Source organism: Rousettus aegyptiacus, unplaced genomic scaffold, assembly GCF_014176215.1.
Source record: "Rousettus aegyptiacus isolate mRouAeg1 unplaced genomic scaffold, mRouAeg1.p scaffold_m13_p_2, whole genome shotgun sequence".
In the NCBI taxonomy this organism is placed as follows: Eukaryota; Metazoa; Chordata; class Mammalia; order Chiroptera; family Pteropodidae; genus Rousettus; species Rousettus aegyptiacus.
Window position 1 is genome coordinate 51,503,582 of NW_023416295.1, and position 27,874 is coordinate 51,531,455.

General features: G+C 30.4%; 1 protein-coding gene across 6 annotated transcripts in view; it reads left to right on the forward strand.

Moving 5' to 3' along the window:
* SCN7A (sodium voltage-gated channel alpha subunit 7) overlaps positions 1-27,874 on the forward strand; it is a 71,519-nt gene that overhangs the window by 10,483 nt on the left and 33,162 nt on the right. For all 6 annotated transcript variants that reach the window (XM_036237015.1, XM_036237014.1, XM_036237013.1 and 3 more), the window contains 9 exons: positions 7,116-7,354; positions 10,492-10,604; positions 10,927-11,016; positions 12,052-12,180; positions 13,356-13,447; positions 16,160-16,366; positions 18,628-18,697; positions 19,005-19,146; positions 23,689-23,895. In XM_036237015.1, coding sequence (XP_036092908.1) covers positions 7,130-7,354; positions 10,492-10,604; positions 10,927-11,016; positions 12,052-12,180; positions 13,356-13,447; positions 16,160-16,366; positions 18,628-18,697; positions 19,005-19,146; positions 23,689-23,895 — 1,275 coding nt within the window. In that variant the 5' untranslated portion in view covers positions 7,116-7,129. The remainder of the gene's footprint in view (positions 1-7,115; positions 7,355-10,491; positions 10,605-10,926; positions 11,017-12,051; positions 12,181-13,355; positions 13,448-16,159; positions 16,367-18,627; positions 18,698-19,004; positions 19,147-23,688; positions 23,896-27,874) is intronic.

The window sequence follows — 27,874 nt, forward strand, 5'->3', positions numbered from 1 at the left end:
AAAGCAGCAAGGAAAAAAATCTAAATGACGACAAAAGAAATACAGATAAATAAAGCAGAAGAAAACCTAAAAAGCAGAACTCTTTAAAATTATTTAAGGATGTCACAGTATTATAGTTGATTACGACTGAATATTACTATTACTTTGATTTATCAGTAAGAAATTAAATTGTATTCTGCATATTCTCTTTATAAATTCCAGGAAATATACAACAGTAATTTTCAGCTAAAAAGATGGTTAAATATAAAAATACAGTGCTTTAAAGAATTAAAAATATTAACAGCTAGTATTTATTGAGTATGTAATACCTGGCAGCCCTCTACGAGGTGCTTTATGCTTATTAATTCATTCCATGCTCATATTACCTTGTAAATTAAGTACTCTTATTATTCTCATTTTATATTTGAGGAAACAGGCATGAAGAAGGTAAGTGCCTTGCTCAAGGATGCAGTTAAAAAGTACTAAGGTCCAGAATTGAATCTAGATGATCATGTCATAACTGAACATTTAGATTATCTAGCTCCGTAACCAAATATTTAAATGTAAATATTTCAAACATATAGAAAAGCAGATAAGGAACACCCAAACACTCAACACCTAGAGTCATCAATTGACATTTTATATTTACTTTATCACATATCTATCTATACATTCCCAAACTATCCATCAGTTCTTATTTTTTGGTGTCTTTCAAAAGAAGTTGCAAACACTAGTAGACCTCATCCATAAACACTTTATAATTTGCATAGATAACTAGAATTCAATATTTGTGTATTTTTTTTAAGGTAAAACAAAGTAACGTGTATAGACCTTAAGGGTATCATTTGTCAATTTTTTACAAAAGTGTACACTTCTGTGCTCCCAACCTATAACAGGATGTTGAACATTACCACCACCCCAGAAAATTCCATCTTCCCTTCCAGTAAGTTCCTATCTAGCACGTCATATAAAGTGGGTCGTGTAGTTTTAAGCTTCAGTGTAGGACTCTTTCAGTCAGTATGTTTTTGGACTCAGGCATTTTGTGTGTGTCTCAGTAGTTTATTCATTTTTATAGCTAAACTGTGTTCTTTTGTACAAATATACCACAGTTTTTTTTTTCTATCTATTTTCTTGATGGGTACCTGGACAGCTTCTAGTTTGGGGTAATTATGTTTTAATTGCTCTCCAATTTTTTATATTTCCCCACATATTTATCATCTACCTTTCACTTTATTCCTTCTTAAGGATCTTAATTTACATCTGATACATCTGAAAGTGTCTTTATTTTATCCTCAATCCTGAAGGATATTTTTGCAGTATATGGAATTCTAGCTTCACACTTTTTTTAAAAAGATATTCTTACACTGTTTTCTGTTATCTATTTTATTGTGATGAGAAGCCAGTAACTATTCTTATCACTATCTCCTAATTTATGTCATTTTTCTTTAAGTGCTTTCAGTATTTTAACTGTGGTATTTTTTATTAATATTTGATCCATATGTCTTAAAACATTTATTAACAATGATATATAAAATTATTTGCTTTCTAAACTTTTTTTATTACAAATATTGAATGATAGATAGATGCTTTTCAGTGAGCTGTCCTTGAAATCATTCTATAAAGAATTTCACATTTTGCAAATACACATGATCTTTTATACTCCATTGATTTCAGCTATTTGTATATGCATATAACTTATATAACCATATATAATATATATGTGCATACACTCAAGTACACACACACACATACATATATAATATATGCACACATGTGTACAGTTTAATTAGATTTATTAAGCTCCAGATTGATACTTCCAATTAATCTGAATTTTTACTTTTGGGTATTTCAGATGCACCTCAAACTCAATAAATACAAAACATTACCCTTCCTTCCCCTAATCTCTAAACTGGTACTTCTCCCATATTCCATATTCTCTATGTGGTATGACAATCAGTCATACAATCCAGATCTTATAGACCTCGTTGTCAGAATCTGTGATCTGTGCACATAGTTAGAAATCAACTATTAAGTGTTTTTTAAAAAAATTATAAAGATATTAAACATATCATTTTCTAGCTAATACCTGTTTCTGTTTTAAAATAATTCTATACACATTTACTTAAAAAAAATCTATATAGTTACAGAAGCACAAAAGATTAGTAATAGCCCCTCATAAGGGTGTGCTCTCTATTGTTACAGCAGCTGCACCTGGAATACATGTTGACTATTTCTATTCTTAGCTATCAAAATACGACTCTGAACAATCTTGTGTACATTGATTGGTTTGAGCTGTACCCATTGGCTAAGTTCCTACCACGCATATTGCTAGGGTAAGATGTATATATATTTTTGTAATTTAGAAAACTAGGACCAGATTTCCTTCTAGAAAAGTTGTATCAATTTACACTACCAAAAAAAGTTTGTTAGAGTGCTTATTCCCTCACATCTTAGCCAGCACTTTGCTTCATTAAACTAGGACTTCCATTTTAAAGTACTATCAATTCATTTAATTTTGCTTTCTCTTATAAGTTGTTTTTTTTAAATTGTTTATTTTACATTTAAATCATTGTGCTATGCAAAATTTATTTGGATGTAAGAAGTGTATGGAGCCAAATAATGAGAACTACCCCATTCTGAACCTGACCATACATGCTCCACACTTCTTAGATCCTGTGCAACCCTGGAAAAATCATTATCTGCATTATCTGGTCCTTTCCACTTCAGTTGCAGGAAATCTCCCACATTATTCATACAATAGCAAATTCCCTAAGTCTATGTAGAGGATCATCATTCAACACCTCTTCCTCTCCGAATTATTGTTCACTATGCATAGTCATCTTAAATTTTACAAAATTTTCCAAAATATTTGACTTTGACAACATTTACATAAAAAATATTCCAGATGATTTCATTTGGCATCAACTTGTCAGCTACTCAATGATGTAAGCTAGTAGCTAAATTACTCCATTAATACCATTAGTTTTTTATTAATATCTCTAAAGTAGTCATACTGAAGTATCAGTTGTTTACACTAAAAAATTTACAGCTTCTAAGCACTTTTGTGGTGTGGTTTAAAGGTATTTAAATTAAAATTTAAATACACCTGTGTTAGTATCTATCTCTGCCACCCAACCAGCTATACAATGAAGTCATGAAACTCATTGATCTCTGTTTTCTCATTCGTAAAATGATGATCACAAGGATGATATATGAGAACATAAGATAATAGAATTTGAAACATCTAGTCTAGTGCCTCACAAATAGTAGTCACTCATTAAGTGTGACCATAATTAAAATCATCTTAATTATGATCAATATATATTAAATGTTGGCTCATTTGCAAATGCTCGAAAATCATTTTAAGGAGAATACTTTTTTCTATAAGAATGTACTCCCCCCCCCATGCTGTTGCTAGTTCTGCTACTTTCAACTGATATCCAAGAGATATAGTTTGCACTTTAATCAACAATATAAAATATTAGTGCAAATGGAAATTGTTAGAGTCCAAACCTGAGTTGACTTCGATATAATTCTTGCCAAAAGCTTACTTTAGCTTTCGATTTTTTAAAAAGGCATTCTAATGGACAGATTAACTATTAATCTTTCTATATTTTTCAGGCTTTACTATTGTATTAAGATCACTCACCGGAAAGCATAGTGCCTGGACCATATTTTATAAATTCCCCACAGAAATGCTTTTACTGAATTATGATGTAATGATTAATAATTTACAATCTGCCCTCAGCAATCTGGAAGCCAGATGCAAACCCATTCCATTTGATAAGCTCTTGCATTTCTTTGTCATACCATAGAAGACAATGGCCACAATCAATTCATTCACATAGTCAATAACCCAGAGTAGTTTCATTCAACATCAAAATCATCACTAAAGAAATCTTCTGGGATAACTGAGTTAAGAGAGAGAATTAGCACTGACAGAGTCAGTACTGTGGTCCAGGGTTTCTATGTATGGTCTGTTTAACTTTTGTGACCTTGTGAAATACATGAGGAATTTCGAAGTTTGCATTTGAGATAATGTGGCTCAAGCTATGTTATGATACTTGGAAAAAATAATGTTCTACTTGAGTCTTTTGCGCTTCAACTAATATACCCTCCATTCTTTTAACTGGTCTATAGAAGGTGTGCTTTGAATCTAAGTAAAGTTCTGATTCTATTTGAAGACCATCCAGTTTAGGTACATGAGTTTTGTGTGGCCATGGATTACAACAGAATAGAAAAGGTCTGCCTCCTTCATCTTCCTTAAATGCAGACAAAGATTACATAGTTTTCTTGGTAGATACAAATCAGTATTGATTTATATTGCAATTACTATTAAGTAAAATCCCTTGGTAGTTTTCTCTGCTACAAAAACATATTTCTTCTATGCTGTACTTGTGGAGATGGAATGTTTTGGTCCAAATTTCAAAACAATACGTATAGTCCTATTATATTTTATTCTCCTAGATTTGGCCCACTCTTCTAAGACATAAAAATATTATCACAATTAAAAATTTACATTTACTTACTGCCTATTATGTGCCAATCACTGCACTAGCTAATTTCATCCATATCGTTTTATTTTATCCATGTTTAACTCAAAAAGGAATCCCAATTTTATGACTAATTGGTTCAAGAATATTATGTAATTTGACTGAGACCTCTCAGAATGTTAGTAACAGAACTTAGCATTTGAATGCAGGTCTATCTAATTTTGAAGTTTATGATTTTATTGATTTTAATGGTTTATATTAGCCTACAATCATAAGTCATTAAGAAACCATTTAATTCAAGAAATTCCACATAAAGAATTCAATTTGAAAGTTCATTAAATGTTTTAAAAGAAGATTACATATATAAGGGAAAATTTCACTTATCTATAACCTATGTTTATAAATTGTACTTATTCAAAGAATTTTGACTGCCCTAAATAAAGTTAGATATATGAGGTATTATTATATATGTGATTGTATGTACATATGGTATGTATAAATAATTCATAACAAACTTTTAATGTGTTAGATTTGTGCATGATATTGAGCAAGATATTTGGAAAATGAATAAATTTTATGATAAACAATTGTTAGTTTTCATACCATTAGTCTGGAAGAAGAGCTCCAAGTAGATATATGTTAATATTCCTATGCCATATTTCTCTCCTTAAAATTGCTTCACACCTCAACTTTGTAACATCCTTTGAGGGACTTAAACATAAGAAGCCATGGCTATTATGAAAATGTCCCTCTCTCTGGTCATGAATGTCTGAATCCAGGGGAAGGAAATCTATAGGCTGGGCTAGACCAATTAAGAGTATCTTTTTATTTATGTTTTTTTTTTTTTGAGATAGAGGTTATAGGCATATGGTGGAAACTTAAACTGAGAAATCAAATAAAGATGAGGCTGGGATGGTACTCGTTATATGTCTTCTTAGAAATAAGCAAAGGAAGCCATATTTTAGGCAGGATTCAAAACTAAATAAACAAACAGACAGACAGACAGACAGACAGACAGATAGATAGATAGATAGATAAAGCCCAGAAAACTGTGATCCCATGGAAGAGTATAAGGAGTCATCCCAGTACTTAATTTTTCATTTTTATTTCCCAGGACACAGAAATGGACTACGTGTACTGCCCTTGGAAGTCTATGAGATTGCTATTTGTATATTTAAACTATCTCCCACATGCCATTCATTTAAGTTATCAGCACAAGTCTGGTTCTTGCAACCATTGATACTCTATTAAGATTAACATCTTTTCTTATTTTCCATTAATAAATAAATAATGGTCTAAAGTATTAAACAACTCAATTTCAATCAATGGTGTAAAATTCTGGTGCAAAATATGAATGAATACATATGTGTATGAATTCTGTTATACGAAAACGTTATAGAAGGAATTCAGCTAAGGCCAGCACTATAAGAGACAAAATGTACTCTTTCAAAATGCCATGATATCAAATACAAAATTTCTTATTCTTAATTGCAATAGTAACATTACAAAGAGGGTTAAGGGGAATGAATAAAGAATAATTAATTAATTGTCACCGAATAGGATCATTTGAAGAAGTTGGTTTTGACAGGAATTGGGCTGGAGAAAATCGGCAAAAGAACATATTTTTATGTGAGAAGAAAGAGCAAGGTTCACGAATGGGGAATCGATGCATAAAATTTTATTGAATGAAGACTAACCTGAGTGGCCTGTAGAATGATTTTAAATGGGTAAAGGCTAGAATAGAGGGAAAACTGTAAAGACTACTACAGCAACCGAGATACAGAATTACAAAGATGACTTAACCTGATGTTGATATCTAAACAATGGAGAATATTTAAATACATAATGAAAAATAATTGTAAAGAATATTATTCTCTTCAACAGAATCGATACCAAAGAAAACTTCATGACTAATTTTCAAGATAATTAGTTTGTATTCATGTCTTTGTTTTGACAATGGCTAGAAGGTTGAAGAGTGATTCTAGCTATGAGGAAAAACGATAAATTTAGTTTTTACTTGAGTTTCTGTCATTGGTAGATTAGCCACATAGGTAAATGAGGGAAGATAGTATTTTGAGGAATGTACTTGGTAAGTATCTATGTACAGTAATTGAAACTCTGTGTTTGCTTATGCATTCAACAACAAGGATATAACAGAGGGGGAAAGACAGAACTCTAAGGGATATCAAAGTTAAAAGTAAGAAGGAAGAATTGAGTAAAGGGAAGTTATCAGAGCAATAAGAAGAGTGGGACCCGGAGCCAATGAAAACTGCATTTAGGGAAATAAATCTAGTCAATATTTAAATGAAACTGAAGGTGAAATAATTGTATTTTTTCATATTACCCCCCAAAAATCTCTCACGACTTTGGAACTCTTCTGTTACGAGGGAAAAATGGAAAGGAAGATTTTAGTAAAAGAAAAAAATTCAATGGATAAGTAAATGAAAGAGTGAATTACTCATGACATTACAAATTAACGCTAATATTAAATTGTTAAACCTAGTTGATCAATTCAAGTTTCTACAAAACTCAGGAATCTTCTTTGAATGCATGTATTCAGTTTGCTATTCTCTTTTATTCATGCTCTAAGCTTTTGTAATTTAAATTTTATAAAGAACTAAAAAAAAAATACATTTCTTGCAGGGGCAAAATTGAAAATGGCTTCCCCAGAACCTATGAGCCTTGTCCCTTTCACCAAGGAGTCCCTTGAACTTATGGAACAGCGTATTGCTAAGAAACACAATGAGGAACAGCAAGAAGATTTAAAGCCAAACAATGACTTGGAAGTTGGAAAAAAGCTTCCATTCATTTATGGAAATCTTCTTCAAGGAACTGTGTCAGAGCCCTTGGAAGATGTGGATCCATACTACCAGAATAAAAACGTAAGGATTGATTGAATTTATTATGTCTACATTTTTATTACTTAATTTTTCAGACATGCAGAAATGTAATTAAGATAGGAGGAAAGGAGAGAATAAAGAAAAAGTCAGAGGTAATCTTGTTATAGAAAACGAATTTCACATGTATTTGAGATTTTTATCAAAAATGATAAAAAAATTTGCCTAGATTGGGGTTGCTTTATTTTGTGATAGGCTATATTGTTATGCCTTAATATGATGATTTGTTTTGTGAGAGTATGGCTACTTAAGGTAATCAATTTTTAAAACAACTATAATATAAAATTTCCATTATATGTACAATAATTTCAAATATTTGACTGATGAGCTCCCTGAGTAGTTAGGAAAATGAAGCCAAACTAAATTTTATTTGTCACTTTTATTCATTCACACATTCATATCCTGTCTTTTCTCCACAGTGACTTGAGGAACCTACTAAATATTTGAATAAACTAAGAACAAGCACAAAATGATTTAAAAAAAAAAAAGGAGAATAATTATGTTTAAGAAAGGCAGAGATCTGTGTGGACTGACAGAAATGGAAGGGTCTTCATTAAGGAAATAGAATTTGAGTTATAGCTTAGAGCAGTGGTAACCACCCTTTTTGGCGCCAAGAACCAGAGCTCCTATAAGAGTCTAATGCCTGATGATCTGAGGTGGAGCTGAGGAGGTGATGCTAGATGCTAGCATTGGGGAGCAGCTGCAAATACAGATAAAGTTTTGTTCCCTGCTCTCTGCTCACCTCCTGCTGTGTGGCCCTTTCCTAATAGCTACATCTAGGTAGCAGACTCCGCTGGGGGTTAGTGACCCCTGGCTTAGAGAACGCTTCAAATTTTAACAAGGCATAGGGAAAAATCTTCTATGAACACGCAAGAGCCGAGATTAATTCTGGAATAGAGAAAAGGCAGGAGGGTGACGGTAGAACTGAAACCCTTGCAGCTATGTTGCAAATTGTGGGAAATAAAATGCAGGAATGGAGATGTCAACATGGATTTAATGTGGTGGCCTAAAGACAGATGTGATGAATGAAATATTTAAGTAAGGTTAATCTGGAAATTTCTCAATTACTATTTCATGGAAGAGATAGGATCAGAAAAATGAAATAGGAGAAAGACTAATCCAGGCTCGAGATAAAACTGAGAACAGGAGGATTTCAAGACTGACTAATAATGCCAAAATTTCCAGCCTGGAAGAATAGTGGTTGACAAAAACGAAATAACTATAAGAAAAAAAAAAAAAGATTAAGTTTGGGGAAGATGAGGAATAGCTCCATTGTGGACAAATATAATTTGAAACTCTTATAGAGCATTTAGTGATACTAACAAATGGGTGAAATGCAATTGAACAGGAACTCTGGATGGAAAGCAAAATGATCATTGCATAAACACAACTCTTTTGAATACTTTGCTTTGTGGAAGAGTATTGGCATTTTACAGTGTAAATATATATATATAAACAAAAAGACTCCAGAATCTCTGGTAGTCTCCATGGACATTTTGCAACATTAGCTATAAAATACCTGTAAAATCTTAAAAATGTATTAGCAAAAATTTAAGTCCTTATCTCAATTATCTATGCTGTCAGTTGTTGCTATGCTTAAACCATAATAGTTAATATAACACAGAAACCTTAGAGAGAACTCTAATATAGCAGAGTTCTGAGTTCTTTGTAGTATATAAAGAGTGGTAGGCAGATATAGGTTTATTATTGAAGGAAAAAACACATAAATATTTTGAAAGATAAACCAAGCTAAAAACTGCAGAGATAGCTTAGTACAAAGAGTAGCTAATGATGACACAGTTATTAAAATTTTGGATTATTTTCTATTCTGTTAAAGAAGGCATATAAATTAATAATTTTAACATTAAATAAACATTTTAACACAAACATTAACTGGAAAATTATTATATCTGTACTTATTGCTTCACAATGACATATAAGCTGGTTGATTGTACATACATCTTCTGTGAGGTTTAAGATTGTTTTGGAAAATACACAGAAAGCACATTCTAAATAATCAGATCTATTTTTTTTTGGTCCTATTAGTTTTCTCTTTGCATTTAAAATAGAAAGATGGAAAATAACTACATGATAGGCCAAATGTCCACAGATTTTATTTTGGAAAAGTTACTTATTGAGGAAAATTATAGCACAGTTTGATTTTCATTTAGAACATTTATTCAAAAAATATTGACAAATATATATTTATGTCCAGTAATATATTTGAAAATATACACAAATATCAATACCAATATGTGGCTACCATATATGCCTGTGTAATTATACATTACATAATACTATGGTATATGAGATTATATTTAATACAGGTCATTTTAGTATATTATAGTATATTGTATTATATCACATTATATACTATATTATAATCTATAGAATATTCAGTATTATAAATTTATGCACATACCATAATTAATTATTATACACATACATATATACAAGTAGATATGTATATATGTATGTGTATATGTATGTATACATACACACAGACATACACACTTACATATACATTTTCACTGTGTGTACACATATATTGTAGATATATATACATATACACACATACATATATATGACTCATTTTTAGGATCTTTTTGATCTTTCATCATTTTTGGTTTTAATGCTTCTATGTCTCAACATATTATTTTTACATGATGTAATATATGTTTATGTCAATTATAACATACAAAGGGGGTTTTATACCAGGGGGGTTTTATGCATTGGTCATTTTTACTATTGTATTCTGCACTTTACTTTAAAATAAAATGAACTTTTATTTACATTTATTGAATTCTTGTATATTTAAATGCATCTCCACAAACCATTAGGATATAGTTTTTTTCCTATTCTGCAAGAATACTTGGGATTGGTATGTGGCAAATGGCTTTCTTAGGTAGGACACTGGGCAAAAAAAATATATATATATGGTGGTAAGATAAGCTTAAAAATCAATGAAAAGAGTTTTAAAAGGACTATTTAATTTCATTTGTAAAAGACTATCAAAATATAAGTGTTGAATTCATGGCTGAATTGAACAATGGCAATATGTTACATAATTGATTATAATTCATAGTTTTAATTTCACTTGATGCTCTTTTTGCACCTTACAGACTTTCATTGTAATAAATAAAAAGAGAACAATCTTCAGATTCAATGCTATCTGGTGTACATTGTCTCCTTTCAATTCAATTAGAAAAACAACTATTAAGATATTGGTACATCCATATCCTTTTTTATTGGCTTTAGACTGTACTAATATTAAATGAAACAATTGTATTCAAATATTGCTGCAGTTTTTTTCTCTTTTGAATTGATATAGCATTTTAGGTCATATTGAAATCTGGATTATAACTGTACCGCGTTCCATTTTTGAGAATACATTTAAATATATTTTCTAGTATGCACAATAGTGGTAAATATTAACAAATCTTAATCTTAATTGTGTTTAATATGAAGAGTATATATATTTGACATTAAGAAACTATTTTATTTAAATAATATTTCCAATATTATTTATTATCTGTTATTCCTTGACTGTAACCTACCTTTTTCCGACTGTTCATTTTAATGACCGTCCTGACTGACTGCATATATATGTCCATGACTAATTTGCCAAAATGGGGGCTGGCATTACAGTAAGTTATATGATTATATATAACCTCATGTAAGATTATACTTTACATTTAACATATATTTAACATATGGTGTTACAGTACATTATATACTTTATATTATAACATCATGTAATTTAATATTTATATTTTATATATAATATACTGTTTATTGTATGTAATGTAATATTTATACACATACCATGATTAATTTTCCAAATAGAAACAAATATGTATATATATAACAATCAATTTTAATGTTTTTCTGCACTTTCATTATCCCTAGTTAGATTTTAAATGCCTCTATTTCCCAACTTGTTAGGTTAACATTATGCAAATGTTTGAGTCTTGAGCTCTGTGTTTATGTCTGTGGTATCATATAAACGAGGTTCTTTTTTTAAGTTAATTACTAACGATTAATATGTCTGTGCCTCAGATTATCTCTACTATTGCTATTTCACTCCTGATTTGCTTCAAACTCAAATAACATTTCTTTTCATTCTTTAAGAGAGTTATTTATTTTTCTTCCTATCTGTTCTACTTCTTTTCTCTTTCCTGAGGGATATGAGTAGCTTCACTTGCATTAGCCTACAGTGGTAGAAAGGTCCATTAAATTTTCTAAGAATAAAGATTTTCTTGATGCTCTCTCTCAAGTTTAATCATTCTTAAAACTAGTTGACTTTGGAAGATAAATATTATACTTATTGACCATAAAAATCTTTGTATATGCATATAATAAAATTAATTCACATACCTTTACAATTCAGTTAATTATTGTGTGATTCTCGATGTGGAATAAACTTGATACTTTCATCAAGGACTCATTGAAAAAACTGATAGTCAAATTTCATGGTTAATGCCATCAGACACTGACCACCCTAGAAACCCTATCTAAAGCCCTATCCTATGGTTTAAGGGACACATGTTTTTTTCAGTGTTGTCTGGTGGTTGATTTGTTGTCGGTTGATTGGTTGCCAAATAGTTACCACAGACATTGTATTTCAGAGCTGACAACGTATTATTGGCACTTTTAATGTATATGTGAAAATTTTTCTGCAGGAATACTTTGCTTGGAATTTACACACTTGAAATACTTGTAAAACTTACTGCAAGAGGCATCTGGGTAGGACCTTTTTATTTCTTTGGTGATCCGTGGAACTGGCTTGATTTCACTGTAACTTTGTTTGAGTGAGTATTTCTTTCTTTAAGTTACAAACATCTTGATACTTTGCTAAACAAATGGTTTTCATAAAAAATATAGAGGATGACAAAATTTTCTGCCTGCAAAAATTTGAAAATAAAGAATATTTCATAAATTACAGTTAAAATGAGTTCTCTGAGGTAAGTCCTACTGAACTCATCCTCGGAATAAAAATGAAAGAAATGGGATATTATTTCTGTTTTCTATATGAAGCAAAGATGATAGGGGTAGAATATTTGCTTTTAAAGTTATTATTTTCAGTGAGCAGAAAATCCCCTGGAGACTTATGTATTTATTTTTTCAATGTGTCTGTTTAATGTACTCTGTGTTATGACCGAAGAAGTGATTACTGACATTAAATTTCTGTTAAAGTAATTTAAAATTGATATTCTATTTATAGACTTCAGTTTAAATTAAAAAATAATAATCTTTATAAATGTCAGTAATCAGTGTCTGCAATGTTGTAAGCAATCAAAAAATAGTAGCTAATATCATTACAATTGTTATCATTACAATTACTACTGCTTCTGTTATTGCCATTATTTCTGTTGTTGCTGTTATCCAACACTTAGCTAATACAGCTAATACTTTCATGGCTCTTAGAATGTGCCAGATGTTCTTCTAAGTGGACCCTGTCCACAAGCAATCTGGATACAGAGTCTGTGCTCTTAACCACTATGCACCCTGACTTCTGCTATCATCACCATTACCTTTATCATCATCATCATCATCATTATCACTATCATCAAAATCACCACCACCATCATTTCAGTTTAAATCCTTAAAAAGAACCTTATTCCTTAAAAAAAAGTATGAATTTTAAATTTCTTTTTATTAGATAACAAAATATTTATAGACATTATATACAGTATTTGATATGGAATTAAGAGTACTCAGTGTCAAAATTTTATAAATGCTCATAATTTGTGGATTAATATTTACCTGGCTACTTTGCATTTGTAGCAATCTTTATCTTCCAATCAGTAATAAAATTATTTGCAAATGAAATAATGAGAGCAAGGGAATTATAATGAAATCATAATTACTATCCATAATAATAATAATGGATATATGGTTTTAAAAATAAGTTTCAAATATAAAAAGCCAAAGAGAAGTAGCATAGACTCAATGTGACTTCTAAATAACTCAACTAATTCCACAGGCATGTAATAAGCTATTCGCCTGTATACTTCGTTTCGACATTTCGAATTGCAAGAAATTTGAGAATTTTGAAAATTGTCCCTTTGAACCAAGGTAAGAAATGGCACTGATTTTTTTCTTTTTGTTTTCTTTTATGTACTCCCATATATTCGCTTGAACTCCTCTGTTATTATTTGAAGAAATATAAATTGAATAGTGGTTCAACTTTGAAATCAATAAATTATCTTATCTTGAAATTTACTTCAGCCACTATAGGAAAGGCAAGAAAAAAATAGCACATTTGACTGTTATTTATTTGAGTTGAGTTTACTACTTATGGCAAAATGCAGAGATCAGTCAAAAATCTTTTTCTAGTTTTTATTTATTTTTATATCTTAAATATGAACTTTTATAAAAGTGTTCCTAGACTTCCAAGAGAGAAAACAGTTTACACAAATATCTAATCTACTTTCTTCTTTTCCTTATTACATCTAAAATCCAGATGAAATGAACAAAGTAATATAAAATAAAATACATTCCCTTTTGCTCTGAATGCTTAGATAGGGTGCATTCCATATGCCACAAAGTTCAAAGAAATTTGCTAAATAAGATTGTGACCACACCGATGGAAGATGCTGAGGAATTACCTATAGCTCTCATTCTTGAAGATATCCTAAAAAGCTCACTAACACCTAATTTGTTATTCAAAATTAGTAAAAGCAGTCAGATAGGAACAGCTCCACCCAGAGTTATTTTGGCTGCTATGAGTCAGTATATTATGAAATAGTTGGGTCAATAAACCCCAGGGGCAAGTGTGATAATACCAAAAGTAAGATCCTATATAGTGAAATTATAGTAGATACAGTTTTATTTTTGATGTAGAGAGTATACTCGTTCAAAATAAGAACTTAAGTTTGATAGTTTCTCAAAATAGGTTTATTTTATCTAAAATATTAGATGAAAAAAGTAAGAAATTAAATCAGAAATGAACTCCACAAGAAATATACCTGAACTAAAACAAAACAAAAATTTAAAAAATAAAAAGAAAGGGAACATCACAATAGGAGATCAGAATCAAAATTGGCATATGGTTCAGAACTTCGAATGGTAGATAACAATGAAAATAATTCATAAATTTGATTCTGTAATATTGGATGGTGAGTTTTTTACCTTCAAAGAAAATGTTACCACTTAAAACTCACAAAAAATTTGCTTTATATGTATATATGTGTGTGTATATACATATACATATATGCACACACACATATATTCTTATTTAAGAATTGCCACTCTTAAAAATAATTTCAAGAAAACAATATGACAAAAATTTCCAGTATAATAATATATAGAGAACTCATAATTACCAAATAAAAAGTACATAGTGAAAATATACCTATTATTAAAATTAATTATAATAATCAGAAATTACATCAAAATAAAGTGATTCGATTTTGAAAATAATGCTTTCTTAAAAATATTTCATTTTTAATGAGGCATGACACATGTAGTAGTCTGGTTTATACATTGTTTTAACAGCTGTTAAAAGAAATTTGTACATATCTATCAATACTTAAATGTGATAATATATTTTGACACAGAAATTCCATTTCTAATATAACACTTAAAAAAGACTGGCATATAGCATAAAAAAAAAAAGAATGGTATAATTCCAAGTGGCAAAAGTAGGTTGTAAATATGTATTTTAATATATTATTAATTTAAATTGAATATTTAATCTAGATATCACATATCTTTAACCACAGGAATAACTTTATTTCAACCCTATTCTTTTATACTCAAGACATCCAATCATCTGAGGAAGTCATTTAAAAAAGAGATTTGCAATAATCACAATAATATATGAAATAGATATTATTATCCTCATTTTAAAGATAATAAAATAGAGGCATAGAAATATTAATAATTTGCTCAGCATCACAGAGCTAGTGTGTTCTCATCCATTTTTGAGCTGAGCAGTTATTAGGATCTTAAATATAAACAGACCAACAAATAAGAAGAGAGAAAGGGGAAAAGAGAGGGAGGAAGGAAGGAAAGGAAGGAAGGAAGGAAGGAAGGAAGGAAGGAAGGAAGGAAGGAAGGAAGGAGGTAAAGAAGGAAAGAAAGAAGGAAGAAAGAAGGAAGGAAGGTTATAGTTTCATCTATGAAGTACAATTGCATTATTATTTTTTTTGTCTCTTATTTTCTGTTTTCAGAATTAGGCATGTATTTAATAATTAGAAAAATGAATGTGCTTAAATAAACTCGACTTTAAGTTTGAATTCTCAATTAGTAAGTACTCTAAGTACAATCTGCACATATCACAGTTGTGTGTTATTCTCATTTCTAATTATTATTTTTTTCACATTTTATTTAATCAGCTTCCAAAACCGAATTCTTAATAAGTTAAAGAACAGTATAGTATAGAATACTGCTATTTCAAACTTTTTTGTTTCAACAATATCTACAACTCACTTTGATTTATAATTCTGTACCTGTACTTGACTTATAAACAAAGGTGAATGGTGTGAAAAGCAGTAACAAAAAGCAAAAGCCTGTTCTTTATGTTAAGAGTAACAAATGTATGACTAATTTTCAAATACATTGTGTCTGAATTATTTTGTCAGGTGTAACAAATTAGCATAATACAGAAACCTCAAAGGTTGAGCTTTTATCCATTTTATTTATTAGATCTAGATAATGATGAACTAGATTATAAAACACAAAGCTACCAATTACGATGGATTATGCACTTGCCATGGGAGAAGTTTGCTAATGGTACTTTACTAAGATATTTTATTTGATCAAAACAAACCTTTTTCTTTTCAGGCCTGAAGACTTATCTAGGGATCCTGCTCCGTTGTTTGAAAAAACTGACTGGTGTCATTATCCTTACTCTGTTTTTTCTGAGTGTATTTTCTTTAATTGGAATGGGGCTTTTCATGGGCAACCTGAAGCATAAATGTTTGCGATGGCCCCAAGAAAATGAAACGGAAACCCTATTCAACAGAACTAGAAACCCACATTATCTTCGAGGTAAGAATCACTTGCCATCTATGTCAAAAATTAAAACATTTCTTAATGAGAGATTAGTCTTCACTGAAACGTGAACTGTCAATTTCAGAACAAATTCGACTTCAGATTGTAAATGTAAATGCTGTAACTATGCTCAAGGACTAATTTGGATGTTTCATTTATCAGAATAGCAAAGTTCAAAGCTTTAGACATTTAAATAAGGGAAACTTAAGTTCAGAATTGCTAAATTTTATTTTTTTAAATAAATAAATACGATCAGTCTTATTTGCAATTTTGTCAGAGTAGAATTCTTATAATACTACCTTTCTTTAATAAAGTCATTTATTTAAAATATAAATTTAAGTTTACTTATTAGAAACTTTGCGATGACCTTACAATGAAAAATATGGCCTACAATATAGAAATTCTTACTCTTGTTTCAATTACTGCTGTTCATTTTAAATACTTTGAGTTATTCTTTACTAAATAATGAAAATATGTTAGGCTAATAGAAATAATGCCAAATAGGTATCACTTAACTCTTATATGTAAGTAATTTACATGCTTGACCATATATCTTCACCATAATCCTGCAGAAGAAACATAAATAACCCCTGTTACAAACAAGGAAACAGAAATTCAGAGAAATTTAGTGAATATTCCAGTGTACGGCAATTACTTGGTGTCAAAATTAGGATTCTAACGAAACTCGATCTGGTTTTAGAAACTTTGTCTTTTTCCCAGACCATACTCTTAATGGATTTTTCTCTCATGATTAAATTATTAAGTCCTTTCCGGCAATATTTAGAAAAAAATAAAAGTACATTTTTTAACTAATAAAATTAAAATATTGATAAATCTTATGTAGTCCTATATTAATTATATTTGTATTTTAGATTTAATAAGTTCTAAAACAAATCAATAAATTTTATTCTTTGGTTTGCCCTGGAATATAATTATGATGCAAGTAGTACATGTGAGTATGTGAGTATGTGAAATGTTTTCTGTTATATGTGTCTGTTGCAAGGTCCCAGTTTTAGTGGTAAGGACTACAGGAGATAGGTATTAGATTCCAATTGAAATACTCTTTGGTTTCTTTGACATTGTAACAAAAATATGCTTATTTCTTTAAAAATAAATAATTTTTGGTATTTCACATTTTTTTCTGTTAAGAAAAGAGTCCAGGTTCTTTTCATCTTTGTTAAAGTATAATATTATAAAGAAATCACTTTTGAAAGATTACCACTTTCAAATTTGTTCCATTCTAGCCATTTCATTTCCTCAAATATCATGTTAGGAATTGCTGAAAATATTTGTACAGCATTATTTAATGACCTAATTGGTATGTCATAGTCCTTCTATTTAGAAGTGTACTTGAGACTGCCCCGTTCTACTAATGTCAAATTTCATTTGGTTTTCGACTGCCATTCAGAAGGTTTGATTCTTAACTATTTATGATTTAAAAATTCTTCTAAAATTATTTTGGCCACAAATTAAAGTGACATTATTATTTGAGACTGGAGAAGTTAAATTTTGTATACCTAATACATATACAACTTTATATATGTTTATATGTATATATGTACTCTCACACACACACACTGAGGACCATTCTCATGGGTTTGATCTCTGATTTGAATGCTGAACCTAAAAATCTATGCTCCTAAGCATACATGTTCGCAACCTTGGTAACTAGTATCTATAAATACATAATTTACGTTTCGATTAACAGCAGGTAAGGATACCTGGATAAATTATATGGGCTATGACTCAGATCAACTTGGTCTGTAGTCAAAATTAGGTGACATCAAGAAAGGAGCTAGCACTGGATGATCAATGTAGAAAAATAAGCTTCGAAGTGGAAAGAGAATGAAAATTAAACCCAGAGACAGAAAACTAATCTTCTGCTCAGGAAGATCATCAGGAATAAACCCTGGAAGAAAAGGTGCTCAGCTTTCAAAAAGATTAGTCTTGGGAATTCTTCCTTTAGGGGTCTGGTCATACCTGGCTGGTTATGTTTATTTTCCTGAACTCTAATTTCAAGAGGGATTCTCTTCTTCCTATGCTGAGTTTTGTCACTTTCAGGGCAATGACGTAGATAGATTGCCAGAGGCCTTTTGGCCTGTGCATAAGATGCTAGAAAAGCCTCCTAGATTAAAAAGACCAGGCTATAGCCTCATTCCTAATATAGAGAGGGACGTTCATCTTCCATTCAGGGTTAAATGGATTTCAGCTATGCTCAAAGATTTCATATAGAATATCATTTCTTTCCTATTCTTCAGAAATAGAAAACTTCTATCATTTGGAAGGAGAAAGATATGCTCTCCTTTGTGGCAACAGGACAGATGCTGGGTAAGTGATGTTAATGTTTCCTTCTATTATGTCAATATCACCAGATCAATAGTATTTATTGAATAATTATTGTTTTTACTGATGGTTCCCATCTGATTACATTATTTCATTTTATCATCAAAACCATGTAGAGAAATGTACAATATGGAATATTATTAATCCAATCTTACAAAAAAAATAGGCTAGCTAAATGATTTATTCAAGGTCCAGAGGCTAGTAAAATGACAGATGGTCTATATTTATGATTTGGCCATTATCTGAAAGTCACCTAAGAGTAAGCAATTTTTCTTTTCTTTGTCTTTTTTAGTCAATGTCCTGAAGGATATGTGTGTGTAAAAGCTGGCACAAATCCGGATGATGGCTACACAAATTTTGACAATTTTGGCTGGGCTTTATTAGCTCTATTCCGGTTAATGACACAGGATTACCCTGAAGCGCTTTATCACCAGGTAAGAACAGAGAAAATCTGCTGTGCAGGTAAGAATGGTACATGCTCCGTGCTCCTCCCTTCTAAAATAATGGTCAAATATAATGTAATTCATTACATGTTTATGTGAAGAAAATTTGAAGACAGAAAGGGAACCAGAATTATTAAACATCAAACTATATCCTAACACTGTGCCGCAGTCTGTGCTCTTATGTATGATGTCTCATTTAATCTTTAAAACAATTCTACATGATTTTATATGAAGACACTAAGATCAAAATGACTGGGTAACCTCCCTAAAATTATATAGATGTGCCAAAGATCACTGTCTTGCTCTGTGATATATATTTGATATTAATTAAGAATTTTTCTAAGCACGAATTCTTCAGTCAAAAAATTTTAACCTTTGAGATTACCAAGTATTAAACAATTGTTTATTGAATAGCTACAATGTGCTATTCCTTTTCAATTCTTCTATTTTTTTATACCTCTTTATTATTCAATCATGCTTCAGTTGTAACAGAAGGCTTGTTGTTATGAGACTGAAATTCAGATCTTAAGAGTCTGTCTATCTTTATAACTGATGATTTATGTATTATAGTTTCTCAGAAAGATGTAATCTTAAAATGAAGTTTCAATTTTTCTTTTAAGAAAAGTTTTATCACAATAGAATATATAATGCTGTGTTAGCAGCACAGTTAACATCAAGTGATAGATAAAATAAACAAATAACTTAAATTCCAAAAGTAGTTACAATTGAAGAAGACCAGTCATTTTTAAAACACACACACACACACCCCATAGTTTTTATAATTCAGTAGATAAATTTGTGTGTGTGTGTGTGTGTGTGTGTGTGTGTACAGTCCATTAATAATGATAGGATAATGTAATATATTTTTGGCACAAAGGTTCATAATCTATTATTAAATAAAAAATCAAGTAAACTATGGATGTAATGTAATTATATTTCTAGTTAAAGTACATAAAATATTATACATAACATTTTTTTCTTTATGCAAACTACATTTTTCTAATTTTTTAAGTTTAGCATTTATACTATTATTTTTGAATGTATGTAAATTATACCATAAAAAATATAGTCAATAATATTTTAATAACTATGCATGGTATCAAATGCTTACTAGATTTATCTGGGTGATCACTGCATAAGTTCTATAAATTCCTAATCACTGTTGTACACCTGAAACTAATATAATATTGTATGTCAAGTGCAATTGAAAAATAAAAAAAAAATTAAAAAAATATTTGGGCAAGCATTAATGCTTCCTCCACAATACTAGGAATTTATTTCCAATTTATTTCTTATTGTGTTATTCTCCTTCTCAAATCCTTCAGATGTTTCCATATTCCTATGGAATGAAGTTCAAAGTTCATATGCATAATATATAGAACCCTTTAAAATCTAGTTTCTGCATGCTTCTCTAGATTTATTTCCTAACAATATCCCAATATATACTTTTTGCTTCATTCAAGTGTAAAAAAGACTTGCTTTTTCTTACATGAGTTTATCCCCTAATTTCTTGTTTCAATCTATGTTGAAAATAATCTAATGTACTCCCTGCCTAAATTCAAGTTTCATTTTGTCTTTGGTCTCACTTCTCAAATTCATGCCTAAAAGCCAAATTTCTTCCTTGAGTTTTCCCCAAGCTCTTCTTTCGGAGTTAGGCATATCCTACACCACAATTCCACAGTATCCTGTAATTGGCTCTCAGAGTGGTTATTCTAATTGTTTGTTCAGCAATTCTTTCCACTAGGAGATGAACTACCTAAGAAGATGTATTTTGTTTTATTTTAATCTTGTGTTCTCAGCAGCTAATACATAGAAATGCTTAGTAAACAAAAATATAAGTGAATGTTTATGGATTATACCACTTTATAGATGAATAAATGTCTTGCCTTTTTTTTACAGCCCTCTATGTGTTAGTATTGGTTTAAAGCAAAATCTTTTTCATAACTGCCAAAATGACTAATTAGTCTGGGTATGCCCTAGTGTTGAAGTCCATACAGTACCTTATCATTATCACACTCTAAATTTTATTAATTGATGTACATAAGTTTTTCTTTGATTTATACTGAGCATTGTCCTAAACTAAACTAACTATGGATAGGGAAATTCAGTGATTATTCTCAAAGAGAACAGCTCTTATCTTGGAGAATATTATTCTCCATTCATTCAATAAATATATATTTTATGCATACTTGTTGATTCACCATGGATACAGAAATGAACAAAACAAAGTACCAATGCTCATTGAATAGAATTATGTTTAACAATAATGTTTATAGCATATTTCCCATAGGCTAAGGTCTTTGAATGCAGTTTCATTTGATTTTCATAACAGAACTATGAGATGGGGATATAATTAGCCCAAGTTTTATGGTAAAATATAATAGAACTAGAATTTGTACACTTTTTCATCCTAATAAGTGTGTATACTTTTTTCCTCCACCAGCTTCATGTTGTGAAAAGGGCAAATTTTTGGATTTAGGCATACCTCATAGCCGTGAGATGTTTGGCGAATCATTTTTCCTATCTAATTTTCATCTTTCTTTTGCACTTTGGAAATAATAGTAAATACCACATAAACATGTTGCACATAATTAGTGAAATAAAAACATAAAATATTTATGAATGTGCATGGCCTACAGCATACACCATAATACCTACTACTGATTCCTAATTATACTATCATAAATGACAGCTAGTTCAGTGGGAAAAATAACCAAATTCTAAATAACTGACTCACTGGGATAATAGGGTTCATTAAAAATACTTTTAAAGACAAATATACTATTGGTTAATAAGAAATTATTTATTACTGAATGTTAGAACTTCCTATTAATCTGTGAACATTCTTAACTCTGTTACATCAATACAATATTTTCTATAAAAAATACTACTTACTGATTCAAATGGATGCTTAAAACTTAAAATTATTTACAATTTTTTCTTGAATTCTTTTCAAATACTTTTAACCAATGAGAATAATCAGTGAAGTACAGTTTGGATTTATAATGTCTTCTTATACTCTTCTAAATTTAAAAATTTTCTGAACTATCTTACGTAATTATTATGAAATTAAAGCTAGTCAATGCTTAGTTTCAAAATCTAAAATTTTGTAATTTTCTATCCAAAAATGAATTCATGTAGGGGAATTATATGACTTTCCTGTGATTCATCCAAAGATTCTTCACCAAAGCAGGTGTTCTGACAGATATAGAATTAATTCTGTTTCCCACCCTTTTTTAATTAAACTTATTGGGATGGCATTGATTAATAAAATTATATAGATTACAAGTATACAATTCAATAATATGTCATACGTATATTGCATTGTATGTTCACCACCCAAAGTCAAATCTCCTTCCATCGCCACATATTTGACCCCCTTTCCCTCTATCTAGCTCTCCCCTCTTCCCCTTTTCCCTCTGGTAATCACTAAACCGTTGTCTGTGTCTATGAGTTTTTGTCCTTTTCATTGGTTGCTTTTACTTTTGTATCCCATATATTAGTGAAGCCATATGGTTCTCAACTTTCTGTCTAACTTACTTTGCTTAGCATGATAATCTCATGATTCATCCATGTTGTCACAAATGGCAGTATTTCATCTTACAACTAATATTTCACTGTATATATGTACCACATCTTCTTTATTTTTATTCATTATTGAAGAACAATTTTGATTGTTTCCATGTCTTAGCCACCGTGAATAATGCTCCAATGAACATCAGGGTACATATATCTTTATGGATAAATGTTTTCACATTTTTGAGGTAGATACCCAGAAGAGGGGTTGTTGGGTCATATGGTAATTCTCTTCTTAATTTTTTGAGGAATCTTCTTACTGTTTCCCATGGTGGCTATACCAATTTACATTCCAACCAGCAAGCAGTGTATGTGTTTCTTTTTCCCCATAACTTCTCCAATACTTGTTGTTACTGCTCTTATTGATAATAGCCATTCTTTCATATGTGAGGTGGTGTCTCATTGTGGTTTTGATTTTCATTTTGTTACTATCTAGTGAAGATGAGTATCTTCTTATATGTCTGTTGGCCATTTGTATGAATGCCTGATTTTGTGCCTTGGTGTGATGTTTCCATTAAGTAATAATCAGAAGAAAATAATCTCTAAACATTCATTCTCTGACATTATTAAATTTCATATATTTAAAGATTCTACTGCAAAGAAAGTAATATTCCATATCCAGATTGTTCAGCTTTCTTTATTGAGAGATGACAGTTTTTTCTTTCAATATGTTTTCTCTATTAATGAAGACATAAAAGTCAAATGGTCATCATAAATTAATTAAATTATTTAATTCTTTGGTTTTGTACCATATATTTTATACCTGATATATGTCTAAAATTGAAAAGATTTTGCTTATTTCTTTATGTAAAGCCAGTACTTAAAATGTCTTGTGATTACATTCCACTTATGACTAAATTATTTTCACAACACATTTTATTTTTAATTTTACAATAGGAGATTACAGGAAGACAAGTAATATTCCCTTCTTTTGTCCTGTTTTCTACCTCTCCTTAGATCCTTTATGCTTCTGGAAAGGTCTACATGATGTTTTTTGTTGTAATAAGCTTTTGGTTTGCCTTTTATATGGCAAGTTTGTTCTTGGGCAAAGTTGCTATGTCTTATGAGGAAGAAAAGCAGACTGCTGTTGAAAAAGCTAAGAAGACTGAACCTGAAAATGATCACACTTTAAACGAACTTCAAGAAGGAAATGAAGACACTGAGGTATAATTTTTTTTAAATGTTCCTTAGAATCACAGAGTTTGAGTTATCTTCTCAAGGTCTTGGAGTATATTGCCTTCCACTGGATGTTCAATATCTGTGTTATACATGATAAGAAGATCAAAAGTGATTTTGATAAGAGGACTCACTTTTGCTACATAATGTTTCTTCTGAGTTCACTGTGGTAAGAATGGCCAGCACCTGTTTTGTTTTTTTTTTTTTTTTCAATGTAGAACACTTCTTTATTATAGCAATATATTAAACAAATATAACTTTAACTGTTCACAACCATACCAACTATATATTATCATAATAACTGATGTTATTCAGCTTGTTCAAATTTGGGGAATAGCTTAGATAATTCTTGAAATTCACTAACCTTCATAAAAACATGGGATTGAAATGCATATACATGTTTTTGTTAAGAGTATATAAATTTTTACTCTCCTGACTTTATTCATAATCTCAACATTTTTATACATCCTAAGAGTTAACCAAACTCAAAGCTTTTTATTACTAAGAGAACCAGCACAGTTATATTTGCCAGTGACAACAGCCTTAAGAGTTAATGAATACAGGTCAAGATGGCAGATGTGCCAGGTCTTTTTGTGATGGAAATATGCAAACATGCTACAGCCTTTGTCCACAGGAGAATGCACCAGAACGTGGTGGAATAGATGAGGATGCCCAAAACACCTGGGCAAAGAGTAATCACCATAAAAATAGCCATGGAGCCCAGTAGTGACTAGAGAATGGCCAACATCTTTAAAGATTTCTTTAATATAAATACCATATGATTTCACTTATATGTGGAATCTAAGAAACAAAAAGCATAAGCTAATCAAAAAAGACTCACAAATATAGTGGACAATTTGCTGTTGGACAGAGGGGAGGGGCATAGGTGGGCTGGGAGAATGGGGTGAAGGGTTAAAGAAGTACAAATTAGTAGTTGATAGATGGCTAGGTGGAGGGCCAGGGGGGAAAGGGAGCAATTGGGGGATCATTTTATGAACTATATAGATGTTTAACCACTGTACTGTATACTTGAAACTAATTAAAATAACTAAATTATTTTTTTTTTAAAAAAGAACATAAGACAGTTCTCAGAACCATGTTTGAATTATATTCCAATCCTATGAAGAGAGATGAAAGAAGCTTCTCTCTTTTACAATTATAGGCTCTCTGAGAACAGGGATCATGTTTTAGTCACTACCAATACCTAGCACAATTCTTGGCATATCCGCAGCAGCTAATATTTGTGCGATCAATAAAATTAAATAAATGAATGAATTAGCATTAAAGCTATCACTAGAACAGTATAACCTTATATAGTCGAGTCAGAAATAAATGGGTTTCTGATAAGATGTGGGTATTCCAGTCATTGTTATATTGTATGAATCTCAAATTTATTCATTCATTTACTTATTTTTAAAAAAGTTTCTTTAATATACACTTTTTTTGTCTAAAATGTGTGGTACTACTACTGATAAACTATGAATTTTTTTTTTTTTTCAAATTTGACTTCTCCTAATGCCGTTATAGTTTATTAATGTAAACGTGCTCTGGGCCGTACATCGGAATCAAATTTGGAAAATTTCAGTGTTCAACTCAGTGATAGTGCCTTCCATAATTTAGAAATTGTAAAGTACTAAAAGCATGGATAAAAGTACAGTACCGAAGTTGTAAAAAGAGGGGGGAGATCACTTTATTGGATTTCTAGCTCCTTCAAGAGGAAATGTACTATGCATTATGATAATAGGAAATTATTTTATCCATGGAATAATTAAATCCATGATTAGTAAAATACAAAAAGTGTTTACTCTAATTTTCAATTATTTTATAGTTGTCTTCAAATATATTTTCAGAGCTCAAAACTTCTCTTATTTCAGGATGAGTTGCCTATTAACTCTGCTTAAGAACTTGGATTATTTCTCAGTTTCCAGTATCTCCATTCATTCGGCTGCTCTGGATCACATAAAGCCTTTCTGATTTTAATTAATATCTTTCAGTGATAAAGAATTTCTTTTCTTGGATGAGTTCTAGAACATTTTGTCATACAAAGTTTTCTGGGAAGTGAGAGTGAAAACCATTTTCACAGGATTTCATTTTTTATTTATACGTAAGAAAACACTGCAGAGAGAACTTAAAATAGAACAAACCGAGGGCCCTTTAGGTGACTGATCTGAATAAAGACTAGTCGGATTCTAATTCCAATGTCAGTATCACAAAGAGAGCTCTTACATGCTTCATATTCTCACATTATAGGAAAGCAATAGATTATATTGGCTAAAAGCACACTTTCACAGTCACATAAATATTAATTTTAGTCTGTTTTAGCCATTTAATGGATGGATATTTGCCAATTCTGTAAATCTTTCTGAACTTCAGCTTCTCCATCTGTAACGTATAAGTAACTACAGTATTTGCCTCATAGGTTGTTAAGATTCAAATGAAATGAATTCATGTTAAGCACTTGAAACTTTTTAGAATATACTAAGCAAGTAAAAAATGTTAATAGCTAATTATAGGGAACACAAGAAGACGACCATAAGAAGGCATAGCGGTCCATATGGAGAATACTTCATCAACATTAAACTTTTAAGTCTCTGACTATATTCTCTTAAGGAAAAAATAACAATAAATGCTTATTGAACATCAACTATGTGTCAAGCACATAAGTACCTTCACAAATTATCAAATTTAATCCTTATTGAGGAATTTCAATTTCAAAATTTAATCTGCATTTGATTTTTCAACACTGAAGAAAACCTGGTGTTCACCACTTTACTTCATTGTTTCAATGTTGAAACAATATTATTCCATCAATAACACTGTTTACAAGCAGCCCTTCCTATGAATTATCAGTTACTGACAAAACCTCAGGAAGAGAATCAGATGTATTCAACGGTGGCATTACAAATATTTCAAATTATTTTCCTATCTGTACTGATATTCTTGTAGCTCATCTGTCTAATTAAATAAAACATTATTTAAAATCTGTTATATGCTAAGCATTGTAGTAATCAGTGGAGATAGAAAAAACTTTACAAATACTAATACAGTGTCTACATTCTTGAAGCTAATAGTCTAATGGGAAGATAGATTATAAAATTATCATAGGCACAAAATTGTAACTTTAGAACCACTAGACATTATGTGTTTTCCGATGATATAAAATAGGAAACATAAAATACCACATACAATATATTCTTTTCAAAATCTGAGCTGGGTCTAATAAGCCTCTAGATCTAACTGTCTTTTGCCAGCAATTATAGGACAGAGAAGAAAACATTAAATTACACTAAATGAACAAAATCTGTCAAATAAAAAATATGGAAAATTCTACATCATTGACTCAGTATCTATCTTCAACAAGTAAGTCATATAAGAAAATATTAAATCACAAGATAATCAATAGACCTACCAACTAAATACAATATGTAGATCTTATTTGTACTTTGATTGGAACAAATCAACTACAGTAGAATGTTTCTGAGCAATGAAAGAAAATTGTTCATGGTCTGGGTAACAGATAATATTAAGGAATTACTAAGTTTGCTGATACTGATAATGATGTGATTATGTTTTTTAAAAAACTTATTCTGTTAATTTTATGAAGCCTAATATTTCATTTAAAATCTTTCAGAAAAAAATTAGGTGAGTAATACATGAAAAATAAAGAATATAACGTTATTAATTGTTGAAACTGAATATTGGGTTCCTGCTGGTTCACTGTATTACTCTCTACTAATAAAAAAAACTGTTTCAAATTCTAAAAAAGAAATATGGTGCTTTGAGCCTATAATAAAAGATTTCTCTGAGTCAGAAAAATTTATGAGGAACCGACACAAGCTGAGATGTGAGATATGAATTCGTGCTATATAGGGGGATGGAAAAGGGTGAGTCAGAGGATTAAAAAGGCCAGTGTGACTGCAGTAGAGTCCATGTCTTTGTCCAAGATAAACATTTCAGGTATTTATTG